Source organism: Haliaeetus albicilla, chromosome 11 (assembly GCF_947461875.1).
Source record: "Haliaeetus albicilla chromosome 11, bHalAlb1.1, whole genome shotgun sequence".
Taxonomy (NCBI): domain Eukaryota; kingdom Metazoa; phylum Chordata; class Aves; order Accipitriformes; family Accipitridae; genus Haliaeetus; species Haliaeetus albicilla.
In genome coordinates this window covers 32,611,280-32,628,549 of record NC_091493.1, presented here as the reverse complement: position 1 = coordinate 32,628,549, position 17,270 = coordinate 32,611,280, and the positions used below count along the sequence as shown (strand labels likewise).

The 17,270-nt window shown below is 41.2% G+C and overlaps 1 protein-coding gene across 2 annotated transcripts in view; it reads right to left on the bottom strand.

Moving 5' to 3' along the window:
• Positions 1-16,238, bottom strand: part of TRUB1 (TruB pseudouridine synthase family member 1) — a 37,346-nt gene extending 21,108 nt beyond the window's left edge. For both annotated transcript variants that reach the window (XM_069797058.1, XM_069797059.1), the window contains exons 1-3: positions 16,038-16,238; positions 14,146-14,238; positions 10,565-10,620 (exon numbers count right to left, since the gene is read on the bottom strand). In XM_069797058.1, the coding sequence (XP_069653159.1) occupies positions 10,565-10,620; positions 14,146-14,238; positions 16,038-16,182 (294 nt within the window). In that variant the 5' untranslated portion in view covers positions 16,183-16,238. The remainder of the gene's footprint in view (positions 1-10,564; positions 10,621-14,145; positions 14,239-16,037) is intronic.
• Positions 16,239-17,270: the final 1,032 nt, after the last annotated feature.

Here is a 17,270-nt window from a genome sequence, read left to right as displayed (position 1 = left end):
ACCTCGCAACTGTACAACAGTATAACAACCCTGAGGGCATACAGACCTTCCCAAAACTATCCTGCATCAGGGAGTGGCTACATCTCTCAGCCGTCTAGAAAACCATTTTCTTGACATTATGGCAACTGAAACAAAAGGCAGCAAAGCGATCAGAAGCCCTCAAGTATAAGCAACTCTCATTCACACCAGTGAGGAGACGGCCTTAAAAAGATACTTTACAGTGACAAACCACTGCACTCTGTCAATGATAATGCAAAAACTCTATCACACACGCTGGGGGGTGTGGTGGATGCAACCTCAACAAGACCAGAAAAACAATGAAGTGCTTTGGTAGTCATACATTTGCTACCATACCTGTGACTAGAAAGATATATGCCATAAAAGCCAGGACTGGAGAAAGAAAAGGATTACAGCAACCCCTAAGAACCAAATTACAAACCCTCTAATAAATCTGACAGATCTTGGGAAGAGGAATTTTGTTTTAGAGTCACAACCACAGGGCACAGTCAGAATTCTCACAAATAATAAACCATATGATGTTTACAATAATATTTTAGTAAGAGAATAGCTATCACTTGGCTTTTTTCTTTCACATCCAGTTTCAGAGAAATCCTTATACTAACACGGAAAGGGAAAGTATATCCATAAAAAGAGAGAAAAAGGCATGACTTTATCAGTACACATATTTAATTGTGAAAGGAGGAAGAGGAGGAGAAGAAAGAATCCCCTCCCGTTAGAGGGGCTGTACAGCCAGCATAGATATTAGCTGCACAACCCACCCGGGGGGGCTCCCGGAGGCTGAAGCCCCTGGGCTGACTGCCAGGCATGTCTGCCCCACTTATCAGTGCAAATGCCAGACAGACCATGGAACAGAGCTTCTCAGTTTTAACTGTTAATATATCAAAGTTTTATTTGGAAAGAAGCCAGGGACTTGAAATCTCAAATTATAACATGTCTTAAAAGCTTTTTCAAACATGGAGAAGCAACACTTCGGAAGAGCTAGACAGAAACACAAGTAATTATGAAATAAGGTCAGTAGTTGCTGTCAGGAAAATTTTAAGATGGCTCCCACTGCAAGAATTTCCCAGGCAAGCAAGCTCTCTGGAAGAGGCAGTTCAAAAGAGTTCATCCAAGGATGACCCATTTTCTAATCACAGCAGCAACTGAACACAGAAGTGTAAAAGGAAAATAAATAAATAAAGGCTACAGTCCCCTGTGCAAGAGACTGAAAGCTGGGAAAGAGAAGCCATATTCGATAGAAACAGAAAGTCAATTTATGTAAACTGATGTCTGTGTGTGGCTGACAAGTTTGAGGGAACATAAAACAAAACAAACAAACAAAAATACCAAAAAACAAGTGCTCTAGAGAACCTGAAGGAAATCAGAGCAAGCACACAGCAGGCAAGCACTGATCAAAATTAGTGCTCCTGCGCCAAACCCATTCAGTCTGCACGCTTGGTGTGAGCACTTATATTTTTGTAGACTTAGGCCACTGTGATAGTGAAAAGGCCTTAAACTCTCAGTTTTACAGTGACATTCAGTTTGCATGTAACGATTTCTCAAGCACAACTATTGTTGCTCTGGATTTAATATTTACATAACTGATATTTGTTGTTTGTATGACATTAGCAGCTACCAGTGGTTTCCAGTATGCTAATCATCCACCAAACCAGAGGAGTACAGGAGGTAGACAAGTAAGCTGGAAAAAAAAAAGGGTTGCCATAGTTTCAATTACTTTCCAAAACAAAGCACTCTCACTAAGCAGATTCCAATATATTAAAAGCACAGAGCCCTAATCTCTTAAAAGCAGGTTGGACAGAGGCAAAATAAAGACTGCAGGATGAGGGAGGAGTTCCATATTTTACAATAGAGGAAATTCAAAATTATCCAAGACCAAACATGTCCTCTTAATATACACAAACATTACAACTTCTCTTCTCTGCCTTTTCTCTTCTCTTTTTTTCTCCTGAAAGAAAAAGCTGGCTTTGTGCTAAGCCTGCACTAAATTTTATTTACTGCTAGCCGCTGTAATTGTACTGTCATTGCTGAAGAACTGTCTGATCTTTACTCTTGGACTTATGGGATTTTCTGACCTCTTACGTCAGCTTATTTTAAAAGTTCAAACACACAGAGTGACCAGATTTTCAAGCTGAAGGACTGGAATCACCTGTAATAGGGAAACCCACAGAAGATACTTTACCTGGAGTTCAGAGAAGCTTTAAGGTGGTAGCTAAAAACTGTAGCAAGTTTAAATTTTGGTGTTAGAGGAAGGGCAGGAAAGGGGGTGGGAGGGGGAACAGTGACAGGAACACTAGGTCACCTGAGATAGCACCATGGCCACATGTCACTTATAAACACAGTACAGGCTCACAACATCCAAGAGGGGATGCTGGCTAATGGGCAAAAGTAAAAGTGACTGCTTATAACTCACAGTCTCTTTATGCAAACCTTTCTGACACGTGCTCTCTGTGGAAACCTATCACACTCACGAAAATGTCTCAGGCTGGCTCTTAATTTCATCTTCAGCTTCAATACCCAATCTTTATCTGTTTCCTCATCCTGTCTTCTAGCACCTACACCACAGATTATACAAAATAAACAAATATGACCTTCAGCTTCTATCTGAGAAACAGAGTTTCAAGGAAATTTATAATTTTCTGTCCAGAAATTTAAGATGGTCCTTCCAGGGGTGTAACACTTCATGGGTACATACAAATTCACAGATAAAATTGAAGGCATGAAAGCCTTTAGGTGAATTCAAAGACACTGCTAAGGCTAAGATCAGTAAATTCTAAAAGGCAGTGCTAAGAGCATCTTCAAATTACTAGAAAGGAACACTACAGGAACATGCAGCATGGCTAGTTTAAATCTGTTAACATCTTTTTTTTCTGTGACTTTTATTAAGGAGAAAAAAGCCTTGCCATGTTGCAGTCTTGATATTTTATTTTTTTTAATTAATACAAGCAAGAACTACATGTAGCACAGACATATACACAATTATAGAAAACTCAAGAGGAAAGAAGGTGACACTGACCTCATGAATGGAAGAACAGAAAAATCACACTAGAGCACACTCTTAAAATATTCTGCATTTTTGGAGGAAAGAGCTCCTGCAGCACAATAGGTGCAGCCTCCTCAAGATTTTCAACAGTTTAAAAAAAGTGTGAATATTAATAGAGCATGAAGCTGAGCTATTAATAGATTAGGCCTCTGGGGTGAGCATAAAAGAGACTCGAGCAATATACAGCACGTTAAGCCAGCTTACTAACGGTATCACTGCGGGAAAGTGTGTATCTATACTATTTAACAGCTGCTTCTTCTACAACTTTGTTTTGGGGATACTGGGCAGGGCAGGAAGGTGTAGATATTCAAATCAGCCTCTTCTTATGATTTGTTAACAAAAAAAGCAGGTTAAAAAATGTATCACATATTTTGCAGTAACAGGTAATTAAAGAGTGACAGTGTGTAATACATAAGGGTCACATTTAAGACCATTTTATCCAGCTAACACTATAGCCCTTCCTGATTCCTGCATCCTCTACCATGCAGGCTTAATATTCTCTCAGTGCATCTTGTTTTGTACAGACACCGCTCCAAGTTTTGGTAACACCTTCTACACATTCTCAAAACACATCAAAACCAACATTATTCATGCATTTTCCCAGCCTTTCTTTTATATGAGTATATTCCTTGTGACAAAATAAAGAAGATGACCATACTTTCATAAACTGATACTGATCTCTAGTTAGTATCTTGAGGCATTCAGGGAACAAGAAATTCATTGTCAGTAATGTAAAATAATACACACAGGATAGAAACCAATGCTAAGTTTGCATAAACAACGATGGGTCTCTGAACCAACCTTCTGTGCTCTGGAAAGAGGTTGTGGAATTACAATAGAAAGTTCTGGTTTTGCAAAACTTTCTCAGGTATCAGTAGTGTTTAAAAAAAAACCTCAACAAACTACTATAGCAGTACTTGGATATAGCTGTTACAGACGTAAGTAGGACAAGTTTTATTAATAGACATGACATCTTTGCACTGTACTGTGCAAACACACAAAGAGGTATTCCTTGAATGTTTGCACAATACTGTAACAAATACCATGTAACAGAAATGCCAGAACTTCTCTGTCCTACACCTGTATTTCAGGAATGCAATATACTTCATCTAACACACAAAATGGTAATTAAATGGGTGAAATTAAGCAACCACTACATGTCAGGAAGAATTCACCTAGCTAGTCTACAAGGGCTGAAACACATCCATCTGCCTGTGGGTTAACATCTCTCATAAAACAATAGCTCCATCTCTGATCTGCCAGTCCTGTTCCTCAAGGGAAACCTATAAAACACCTTCCAAAACAAGCCAGGGAACTAAAATTCATAACTCCACTGGGTTCAGAAAAAAAACATGGGCTCAAAAGAGACATTGGATTTATGGCACACTGTAACGTTACCTCACACTAACCCCTTCACATGCCACAATGTATAATCTACCAGACTCTCTCCTTCCCCTAGGAGATAACCTTATCATCTCTTTCTTTCCTCTCCTACCTCCCTTGTAAGGAAACAATAATTTCTTTGGGCTTGAACAGAGGGAAAGTAATGACATTTTGTGTAGCTACAATCCATTTTGCTTAAATGAGCAGGTCACATACTGCACTTTTTTTTTTTTGTTACCTCTCCCATCTCAATAAAGAAACTCAGTCAGACCCTTGGTTATTGCGGATAGGATACCATAAACAAAGAGGTGTGAGAATGTAAAAGGGCATGAACCACAGAGTGAAAAATGAGAAGGTGTTGAAGATGAAAAATTTCCTAGGGAAAGAGCTAAAGAGCAAACAAACCACTTTTACTTGGATTCCTCCAAGACAAATACAGACAGTTGGATATGATAATACTGCAATTCAGAAGCAAAAGCCCAACTGAAACCACAAATGAACACAAGCAAGATGGGATCTGAAGAATCATCAAGCAAGCAATAACAGTGCCCCTAGCCTTGTGACCTGAAGCTTGGCTGATCGGTTGTGAACAAAACCTTGCTACCCCACACAGGAGATAAATTTTTTTCTTACTCTATTTTATTAAAGCAGGTAATAAAACATAGCCCATCTGTGCAGAACAGTCTTGGGGTCTTACAATTGCTTGCCCACACAGAATTGTTGGTATACCACACTCACAAGCATTAACTACTTTTTCTTTCAGAAATGGTCTAAAAGGTACTTATTTCACTAAATTCCAAACAAATCTGAAATATACTCAGTTTTGAAGTCCATGATTTCTATTTTAGATCTGAGAAAGGGCTTACATATCTAAATGCCTAGTCTTCCGTACTATACCAATTAGTCTAATAAAAAGTATTACTACTACCCACAAATCTTGCCCTTCCAAGAGAATGTTAAAAATATCAGAATATGAAAAAGAAAACAGAACACATAACTATGCACTATATATATAAGTAGTTTTGGTTTTATCAGCTCCAAAAGAAAGCAAGATGAAGCAAAGAGCTTAGCTGGTGATACTGTAAAGAATTTTTTAAGATTAAAAGTAAGAACACACACCACCAAGAGGATCCTTCAGAAAGAGAGTCAACTCAATTTTCTTGCACTCATAACTCAAATATACTAACTGGAGTACAAACCGCTTTTGAAATATATTTAAAAAAAAAAACAACCCAAACCTGCAGTGAGGCTCTTTAAAAAGAAAATTAGGATTTCCAGAGAAATAACACTTACACCATCATGGTGTGCATGTTAATGTGCAAACACACAAATGCTGGCAGAAGAATAGAGGTCTCGGAGATGCCGAGTTCTTATAAGCCTCCTGAAAATAGGCAGAGAGGAAATAAATCTATTGCAGCTTCCACTAAGAAAAACGCTCCAGAGGGAGCTCCACTGTACTACTGGACACCAAAGAGTCCACATGGGGCTTTGGTGTGTAATGAGCTGTAAACAAACAAAGTCACAAGAAAAGGCTTCATTAGTTCTGCTTCTTATAGAACTACTAGATGTGCTTTTTAATGCATTATTTATTCATTGAACTCATTGCCAAAAGATGGAAGCTAAGGACTTAATTAAAAAAAAAAAAAAAAAAAAGAACTCATGGAGAAAGCTAGCAAACTTTATGTTTGAGAAGTTAAGGGATACAAATTAAAGCCTAATTTTTAGGACAGTAAGATAATCACAGGAGGTAAAGAAACAACCTTCTTCATGGACACTTTGTTCTGCAGCATCTGGTGCCAACTTTTTAGAGAAAAAAATTTGCAATATACAAACTCTAATCCTGGAATCATGCTGCAAGAAATAACTTACATGTGTCTAAGAAATTCTCTTTGAACCAATTCCTGCTCAGACAAACCCTCTCTCATAGGATACAAGTGTGACTGGCAAGTTTTGAGACCTGATCACTGAACTAGCACTCATTTTCCACCCAGGATTCATAAGAACTCAAATTTTAACAATTATAATAAATTGAAGCTGTCACATACCAGGTCACCGATGTATCTTCATTCTGCCCATAATCTCTTTTTCTCTTTCTAGTCCTTGTGATCAACTGGAGTTTGGGTTTTACTCTATCCAGTGATTATTATTTTTTTTTAATAGTATTTCATTCTGGAGAAGTCACAACTTTTGAGATTAAATTTTCTATTTTAACTAGTCCTTGCCCAAGCTTGTGCAACCAGTGCAAAGTACTCAGGCAATTCCCCTCACGTCACTGAGCACTTGGGGTTTCAGATTGTATGTGGACCATCACAAGAAGTTGCATCGTCAGATAAAACCAATACGCCCATGCAGTAATTTCAAGCACAGTTTGATGGATGGCCAAGTTCTGGCTTCATTCACACTAGCATGACTCAAATTCTCTTAGGGTGAACCCAGATGTTATCTCACTGAAAAATACACAAGTTAAGCATAGAACCGAAGCCTGAAAATTTCAATTATCCTGTTTTATCCCACCGAAAAATAAAGGCTGTATGTGTTGGAAGACATCTCCTCCCTATGGAAAGTATTAGAATAATGAAGAATTTCATTGTTTATTGCTCTTCCTTTTTTTCTTCTCTGAAGGGTCCCTGATCATTTCCCTCATTGCTTCTATGTAACAGCACATTCTGGTAGATGAGAGGTTTTAATACACAATTACTGCTTTGGAAACTGTGCTGCTAGCTAGCATTTTCTAACCCATCTACCCCCCCAAAAAAATCACTTCTACATTGTGTTTGAGACAGACTAGTCACCCATAAGACCGAGTTGTTCAGAAACAATTTACCATAACAAAAATTGGTCCACCCCCATCATGTCCATTTTACTGGTGAAGTAGGAAATATTTTCTCATTCTACTGTCTTTATTTTGCAAACACGATAAAACAATTTCTCTCAAAATGATGCAGTGCAAAAAGTCCAGGCAAGACCAAGTGCAAGTGCCAGAATGCAAGAAGGAAAAGTGCTTCTCCTATGGAACATGTATTAAATGCTCAGTATTTAAATTCAGATCCAAGAGGATTCAGCTTCTCCCCCTCACTTGGAACATTTGAAACAAAATAAAGCAAACAAACAAAACCTAAGCCAGCTTGCACATATTTTTATTTCTGGATAAATATTAAGAATTCAATGAGAAATCTGCAATACTAAGTAGGTATTGCCCTTGGCTGCACGTTTCTATTTGTGTCAATTCATAAGGAGGTCAAACCAATGGAGGACTAGATTTACACTGAAAGAGTAACACTCCTTGTATAATGTGTACGAGTTGCAAACCAAGTGATAATGTTCAGAGCTGCCACACAGAGTCAGGAAAGTTTCACACAACGTTTGGGAAAAAAATCAGAAATAGTCCAATCTCTGGCAGAGCCACCATATGGAGTTTACTGCAGTAACATAAGTTTTGGCCACTCAGCATAGCTCTGCTGCCAACAACAACAGACTGAACTATTTCTTTACAGGATACATTCCTATAACCTGTCCTGAGTTCGGCTGGGATAGAGTTAATTTTCACAAGAAGCTGGGAGGGGGCACAGCCAGGACAGCTGACCTGAACTAGCCAAGGGGATTTTAAATACCATATGATGTCATGCTCAGTATATAACTGGGGGAGCTGGCTGGTGGTAGGAGGGATAGCAGCTCGGGAACAGGCTGAGCATCAGGTTCCCAGTGGTGAGCAATTGCATTGCACATCACTCACTTTATACATCCTTTTATTAATATCATTATTTCTTCTTCTCTCCTTGTGTTGTCCTATTAAATTGTCCTTATCTCAACCCACAAGGTTTCACCTTTTTCTTCTGATTTTTCTCCCCACCCCACCAGGTGGGGGAGGAGTGAGTAAGCGGCTGCATGGTGCTTAGTTGCCAGCTGGGCTTAAACCAGGACATAACCAAACAGTAAATTATAACCAGAGAGGCTCAGACAGTTCATCTGAATCTTTATAGTAATAAAAGGAACAAAAGAAAAACATTAAGAAACATCAACAAACACTTCAGCATCCACAGTGGTAAAAAAAAGACGAAATAGAGTATAAACTCCTAGCACATGGCATGGGATGCAAAAAGATACTCAAACCTATTTAGACAGCCATGGATTTATCTGTATCAGATCTCTTGCTACATTATGAGCCACTGTTGTCAGTGTTGTCAAAAAAACAAATAGGCAGGTATCTTTGGGAGATCCTTCAACTTCCTTAAGCCTCTCAAATTACTGCGTGTCTAATTTATTGAAGTACAAACAGAAAATAGGAAAGCAGAGACAAGACAAGCTCCAAATGAAGGCTCATGACTGTCATGCCACCTGGCACAGATGTTACCTACCTCACACACTTTGCCATATCAGAACACACAAACACTTGCAGTGGAAGAGCTGACCTACTGTTAAGGATGTAACTGCTTGCCTCATTGAATCAAGCGCTCACAGCCTACACCTATCTAAGGACAGGTGAGAGCTGATGGATCTAGCCGGGGTAGCTTACTGGACTGCCCCCACTGCCCATTTCTCGTCTGTGTTCTCCTCCCTTGCCCCTCAGCAGCAGCTACAAGCCTTCTTGAGCTATCTGGGGACAACATTTGGCTAGATAATACTACTGCCTACAGGATTTCACAGCGAAGTCTTCACTCTCTTCTGCCAAAAAGGTTGAAAGTACTTCATCCATCACAGCTGTTTTCACTGTAAACATCAGCTTAAGAGAGACTTCAGTTGCTTCACATGTTTTTAAATCAACAATTTTCACACATTTCGCTATGATGACTTAATTTAGCTGGAGTATTTCAATGCCTTTTTCTAACTTAAAAGTTCTTTGGAAGGAGATGTCAGGTGGCAACTGTTTACACTTCCACTGTAAATCCAGCTCCAGCTGCTTACTGCAGGTTTCAAAACAAAGATGCCTCTGAAATCTGGTCCTATAAACCAAATGCAAACCCATTACAGCCAGTGCAGAGACTGACACTGACTACAGTAAGTTTTGGATCAGACTCTACAGCTACGTCCTTTTACCCTACGTGTATTGTCTTCTGCCAAATTATTTGCCTTTGAGTTGAACTGAAGATTGTTAATCAAATTCTACCACAAGCTATCAGTTCAGCACCTGTAAAGAGCTTAAGTGTTCAGACCAGAAGAGAATGGGAAAAATAGCAGAATAAAACGCATTAGAAAGGCTATCAATTTGCTGAGCCCACTATTGACTTTCCCAGAGTATAAGATGAAATTTGGATGGTTTAATTGATTTCTCCATCTGTCATTCTTACCTAAACTTCTCATTTAAAAATAATGGCTAAACCCACAGGGTTTTACTTGCAAAGAAGGAATCAACACTGGTAGATTATTCTTGGGAGTACATGCACTTGTTTGTGTATGTAACACCTACAATCTGGAGTGCACTCACCAAAGACACAGTACAACTGATCAAAAGCAGCAATGAACAAGATTGCTATCTGTCAAGGCTCCAGTCTGGGTTCTCTCATGCAGCCACAGGGCTTTTGTTACCTTTGGCTTCTTACAGGTGCCTATCCATGCATTTGTAGACCACCCATCTACAGAAGCTGCAATCTGGAATGATAGCTACCATCACAAACGACAAACACGCTTAATTCCAAAAGGTGCCTCTTAAGGCCTCATGGTATTTAAGAAGAGAGAAAAGAAACAGACACCATCTGTTACTGCAAGCTAAATAACAATTATGTTATCTACACATAAGGAAAACGACCAAAAACTGAACCATCATACACAATTACAGCCCAAAAACATCATTTACAGTGCCATCTTCATTACAGTTTTTCTCCTTTTTTTTTTTTTTGTTGAAAACATTAAATAGTATAGAAATCTTCCTGTGAAATAGGAATTTGGTCTCTATTAACATTTTGTAGAAAAAACAAGACAAACAAAGTTTTTAAAATAACCATTCTGGACGTAAAAGTCTCAATATCAAATTTCTGACTAAATACAAAAAGGAACTGAAGTACACATTTAAACTAAATATGCAGGATGGTTGAAATATTTGTCTGTTGATGCAGCTCTTCATTGGAAGAAAACAAACAAACAAAGAAAAAACCTCACTAATACAAGTTATTTAGCATTCCTTACCTTGGAACCTGCCAACATAGTTCTCAGCATTTTTGTTCCTTTTCCAATACCAACCACTGCAAAGACAGAAGAAGAAATGCCACTTCAAAACCAGCTCTGCAGTTCCCTTCTTCAAAACCATTCACTACCAAATATTAAGCTAGTCAGAAATACAGCTTTTCATGCTCTGTTAGCATATAGTCAACGCTTATGAGAAAGTATCTCTGATGTTCAAACAACATGGGACTAGTGAAAGGAAAAAAGCCTAAAGCAGAAGATAAATAAGCTTCACCTATTGTTAAAATGCTTTAATTCAACCCCTAGATTTATTTGTTTTTTAATCACCACAGAAATGGATAGTGCAATTAACACCATCTCTGGTTTGATGAAGGCTATGGCTAACTAATAATGAATCTAGCCTTCACTGTAACTGAATAGCCCTGTTAAAGGTTGATGGTGACCAAGAGTAATACAGCCAAGATAGCACAATGGAATTGTTTATCAGGCTTACAGCAAGAAAATAAAATAATCAAAAAGTCCAATTGCCTCTATCAAAAATCTTTTATAATCAAACCTTCCTATTATTGTGCATGTACAGACTACCATCTTTTCAATCTTAAACCAGTATTCTGCAAAACAGCAATCAGTTTTTCATAAAAGACAGACACAGAAAAAGAGCTCTATTTTATATTTTACTTTAAAGCTTTTTACAACAGGGTGCTTTCCTTGAATATGTTTTCCTATTGATTTTCTCCACATACAGCAATTCAAAGAAACAACAAAAATTTTATAAGGAAATTAGTTTTGTGTACAACTCATGGAATACGCAACAGCTTATGTCCTTGATTTTAATAAAACTACAGGAGTTAAGGGACCTTGCAGGAAATCAGCTTTGTGTTAGCCAGAGGCCAGTACCAAAAGCATCAAACTGACAATGAACTTTTTTTTTTTTTAAACAAATACTTGTGCTCTAATGCTTCTCAATCTTTACACTCTGAGACTCATTAGATTACTTCTTACTCTCGATTACTTCTCCTCTTGTTCCTGAGGGTTTTTAGTCACAGATGCCCTTGTGCTTGTGCTTTTGTGTACCTTCAGTTCAGCCTGTTCCTGTCATATTTGCCAGATAGGGAAGAGCTGCAACAAGGCTGAGAAAAGGAGATAAGCACACAGATAAAACTTTATAACCAAGCACTTTTCTTGCAACGTGATGACATCACTGACACTTCAACATAACTGCTAAGCTGAAATTTGCTGAAGAGTGTCAAGAGATTCAATAGAATAATTTTAAAGAGACATTGAATGCTTTTGTGAACAAGACACTAACAATTTTCCCCATCAATCATCAGCTTGTGTAGCATGTTTATTATTGAAAGGTGACATAAACTAAACTTGCCAGACTACACTGGGCGTAACAAGGTTTAACTGAATTTTTAATTTTGATACTTTTTCATCTTCTACTATGGAAGCATAATTCACAACTGCCATATAGAAACAAGCCAATTGTTTACAATTCCCATTGTACAGCAAGAAACACTAAACAGGAACCACAGCCCTAGACTGGTATTAAAAGAAGATATTCACTAAGACTTGACCTACAGTTCCTTGCTTCTTGTGTCTGAAATATGAGACCTAACGTTGAGAAGTTGAGTCCTAGTCCCACCAGCTTCCAAATGCACTGGAAGCCAGTGGGAAAGATGGGGACAGACAAAAGATTTTCCCTCTCAGACAGCCATTGCTCCAGGCTCCTAGTGGTGCAGGACCATCACATGCCACCTGGTCTGTAAGCTGCCTTTCACTTACATGCCATAGATCACTGACCTCTGTCTTCAAGGTCCTTCCTCATCTACATTTGCTGTCAGTAGGAAAAGAAATATAAAAGTATATTTTCTGATGACAAGCACTGCCCACTAATTTGCAGTACACTTGGCACACTAAGCAAGACTCTCTATCAACTAATTCCCATGAACAAAGTTATAGATATGCAGTACATAAAATTTGGGCAACAGCAGTATAGATCAAGAAAGGTTAGAGGTTCCAGAAAATAAATACTTCTATTATGCTACTGTCCATGAGGAAAGAAAGCTTTCTGCCCCACCGCCCTATCCCAAACAGCAGCACACATTTTTTGAATAACTTGTTTCTGTTGTGTCTTCCCCTCTCTCCTCATTATCTTACCCAAACCCACAAGAAATCCGGGTACATTGCCTTTCCCACTCCTCTCCAGTTTTGTCCTTTCCAATCTAGCTAACATTGATTTTTTTTCTGTGTGTTTTGTATGGCAGTGGAATGAAAGATCCTGTGCCTTTTCTTAATCGATCCATAGCACATTAAGGTGATGCACTTCTCTGTCTTTACCAAGCACATCAAGCCCAAATACTTTTTGTCATGCCACAGGAGCAGGCTTTGGAGACTGCTGGATATCAGAGAACAGTAGGAGAAGCAATTAAGAAGCACGAGTGATTTTTCTTTTCCTATGGATCAATGCTGTTGACTTCCCACAATGAGCAGTAGCATGCTCAAAGGGAACATCTGTGTAAAAGGAAAATGTCCACTTTGGCAATACACACAGTATTCTCCAGTGAGCAGCCACACAGTACAGGAAATTGGAACAAAATGAGCTTACTTCTAGCCCAAGAATGTTACATTTTGCAATGCTCACAGGTGACAGACAATTACCAGCCTACAGGCCTCTACCAGCAACAGTCTCAGCAAACAACATGCCCTTGAAGCACAGCTCTTCCTGAGAAATCATTACATCAAAACTCAGTGGATTTACTTTCAGTGTGTACTCATAGTTGTACCTGTTGATTTTCAATACCAAAAAAGTGTTGCTGTTATTTCTTCTAGCCAAGTACAGGTACAAGGCTATGATTTAAGCAAGCTGTAGTTTGCATGTTACTTATCAACAAAACTGTTGGTGACAATGTATGATATGAGAATAATCCAGCCCAATGGTCACAGCCACAGCTGAGTTTTCAACACCAGCAACTGACACATCCTGCTCCTTAATAAAATAAAGGAATTCAATAAATGGATTGCTATCAAAATTAAAAGACAAAATCTCTTCGGTGACTCCTCTTTATGATGCAAGACAGGACAGGAAACAAAAACTGTTTCTGTGCTGAGCCTCAAAAAAAGCAGCAGCTGAATTGCTCTTATACATCTTTCATTTGGCAAGTATTACAACCCAAAAGGCTCCCTCAAAATCCCAGAAAAGCATTAGTTTAAGAACAAATACTTTAGAAAATTATGATGACTATAAATCCCCCAGTTTAAGTAAAAAAAGCCATCAATTTCTCAGGTAACTTAGAATTCATTACACAAGAGTCTGTATTTTCATGTAATAACCCACAAGTTATTTCAGGATTGGGGTGGGGTGTGGAATATAGCCTTCTGTTAAGAAGCACATTACATGCATGTAAAAGTACATGCAGAGGAAATTTAACCCAGACCACTCTTCCATAGAAACCCGTCCTTCACCCAAAACCATAAAGCCTGCCATGCATATCCCAAATTGTTCCTCTACCTCTGATTGCATGTAGGCATAAAAATGTTTCCTCAAATCATCTTTTGATGACCGTATTTATATTTTTCATTACCCAGAACTCCTGCTGCTGCACTGTCCAAAGTTCCACCATGTCCAATTTTCAAAACCTGATTTCTTTTGTTCCCATTTGTTTGCACACCAGCTTCTGCAAATAAGAAATTGAAAGGAAGCATTATAGGATAACCTTAGAACATAGGAAAAAATAGCACGTATTTCCAGACTGCTAAAGGAGATTAAAAAAAATTATTTAAACTATGAATTAGTAGTCCAGAAATTGCTGTACTGAATAAGACCAATGCTTCATCTAGATCTACTCCCAACCCCAAACAATTTGCAAGCTATTTTCGCTTAGATTCTAATGAAGTCTTACGTACCAGTATAACCAGATGTTCAGAAAATTATACTAGAAAACCTGGTGGACAGTTCACCTGAGAAGTTTCATTAACAAAGCATGCAAGAACTAGCAGAGTTCCTGAAATCATCTATTATAAACAAATTTTATGCTACATAATCTGAGCAATTCCTGTTGTATTTACTTCCATGTAATGAGTCATGTTTATTTGCCTGTATGTAGCCCTATGAAACTCTACAATGAACTGAACTTGCTCACTGCTGCTTTCAAGCTGTTAGAGCATCTCAACCCACTGTACTACCTATGCAGCTGATGACTCCAGGAATTTTGCAGAGTCCAGTGCCCCTTATTTATTAGTATTAAATATGACAAATGCTCTAAGCTTCCTTACCTATTTATAATCTCTCTATTATGCCTGTCACATCAGGGAATCAGACATGATTCTGGCTAAATCTCTTCCACACAAAGCTGAATTGAAGTCCGTGCCTACACTACAGTTCACTACAGAGTAAATCAGCCTGAATAAGCACTCACCACTCTGAAAGTATGTTCTCACTTCATCAGCCAGTGCCCAAAAACCCAGATTAGATGATCAAGTCCCCATATCCATTATAAAAAGAATCTAGGCTGTAGTCCTTCACACCTTTACAACGATCACACTTTTTCCCCTAATATCTGACACCCAGGTTTCCCTGCATTCAGAAAAAGCAGACTGTGCCCAGGACTTTCAAACTCCTCAAAACACTGTATTTTTCACTCATTTGCTGGTTGTTTTTTTTTAATGGCAAACAGCAGTGGGAGTGAAGCAGAATATCCTGCCAGTGCTGTGCTGCAGAGATGCTGCTGACACCCATTCTGGCAGATGGGTGCACACTGTCCCTGGGACCATGCTCGACAGCTCTCCAAGCAAGCTGGGATCCCCTGCATTGTGCACTGCAGGGCTGGAGCTTTCTGCTGGGGCAAATCTTATCCCCATTCAAAACAAAGGCTCACATCACGCTGTACCTCAGGCGATAACAGATGCCTGCCTCAAAGTGGTGAAGCAAGTGGTGAATATGGCCTTACAGCTACCAACACACTGAGTCTCGCAGGGACCCAGCAGCTTCACGCAGTGGGCCAGAACGTATCCAGCAACGACTCCATTTCCCCATTCTGGGCCACGCCACAGCTGTGAACTACCACCAAAAAAAAAAAAAGAAAAAAAATTATCAAACCCCAGTCCTCCTTTATGCTCTGAATGCTGAGAAAGAGGGTGCAGTGGCTTGACAGGGGTTGTGGTGCCAGCAGCCTAACGAATGCACACGCTACCGCCTGACACCCATCCCACCGCCATGCCGGGCAGGGCGTCCCTGGCCAAAACGCTCGAGGGCTGAGCGCGTGTTCGCTTCAGGCCGGCCTGCTCCTGCCCTGGGACCGCAGGCAGGGCCTACGCCCGCCTCCCTGTCACCATCTCCTGGCTTGACCACCAAAACCCCACCTCGGGCCTCCGGGCCCAACTCGGGGAGCCTGCACCTCACCTCACCTCACCTCACCTCACCTCACCTCACCTCAGCCCGCCTCGCCTCGCCTCCCCCGGCCCGCAGCCCGCCTACCTGCCAGCAGCCTCTCCTTCAGGAGGTTGAGCACGCCGGCCGAGGTGGGCCCCTTGGGCTTGTACACGGCGAACAGCCCGCTCAGAGAGAAGAGCTTATCGGCGGACTTGCCCAGCACGACGCCTCTCGCCTCCCGGGCAGCCATGCTCCCGGCAGGCCCCGCCGACCCGCGGCAGCCGTCCCGCCGCGACCGCCCGCCTTCCGCCCCGCCCGGGGGCCGCTGGGAAATGTAGTCCGCCGGCGAGCCGGCCGCGGCGGGAAGGCTGTGAGGGGAGACGGTTGAGGGGAGGCGGGTAAGGGGAGGCGGCCGGCCACCCCCCCCCCCCCCGAGGCAGCCCGGCAGTCAGCGGCACGGCCGCCTCGGAGGGACCGGCGGGGCGGTGGGGTGTCTCGGGTGGGACGCCTGCCGCCGGGGGCCCTTCAGTCCAAACGGGGTGGCTGTAGGTATCGCCACCGGACACGGGGGCTCCCTGCGGGCACCGCTGGGGAAGGTCGCTAGCCGGTGCGTGGCCCCTCAGCCGGCACGACGTTAGTCGTCGTACCTTCGTTGCCCAACTTGAAAGAATTATGTTCTGCTGACTAGCGGCTGAGTCCATTCATCTTCCCGCCTTCCTGTGTGTCATCTGAGAGAGTACTGGGAAGGCAGGCTTCTCTCTCGCATCTCTCGCCTCCGTACGGAGGCGCAGCGTGTGGGTTTTCCTCTTCGGGCTCGATTTGTACAGACTCATCTCTCTGACAACGCTCGCAAGGCATTTAAGCAAGCTGTGCTTGAGCAAGGCACCGAGAGCTTGCGTGTTTCATTCATGCATTTCATTTAGTCATTTGTAAGAGCCTGCAGATGAAACCGTGAGGAGACACTGTTACGGGGAAATAAATACATGGTTAGCTAAGGACTATGCATGTTCCCAGTCCTTCCCGGAGCTTGAGAGAAGCAAATCTTCCTGCTGAAGTCAATGGCTGCCTCTGTACAGTGCAGGATCAAGGTCCCTGTGTGGTTTTTCAGCCTGGACCTGAGTCAGCGGCTCACGCCGTGCCTCCTCACGCCTTCCACAGCAGCTGCGCGGGGCCCAGAGCTTCCAGCTGCAGGCTGCCACCACCGCGTCCGTGAGATGGGTAATGGCTTCCTGCCACCAGCAACGCTGACCAGCCTCCCCTGCGTGCCTCTTGCACGTATTATTCATCAGGCGCCTTATCTACGTAGCCGTAATCTGGCTGTGGAAGTACTTGCTGTTA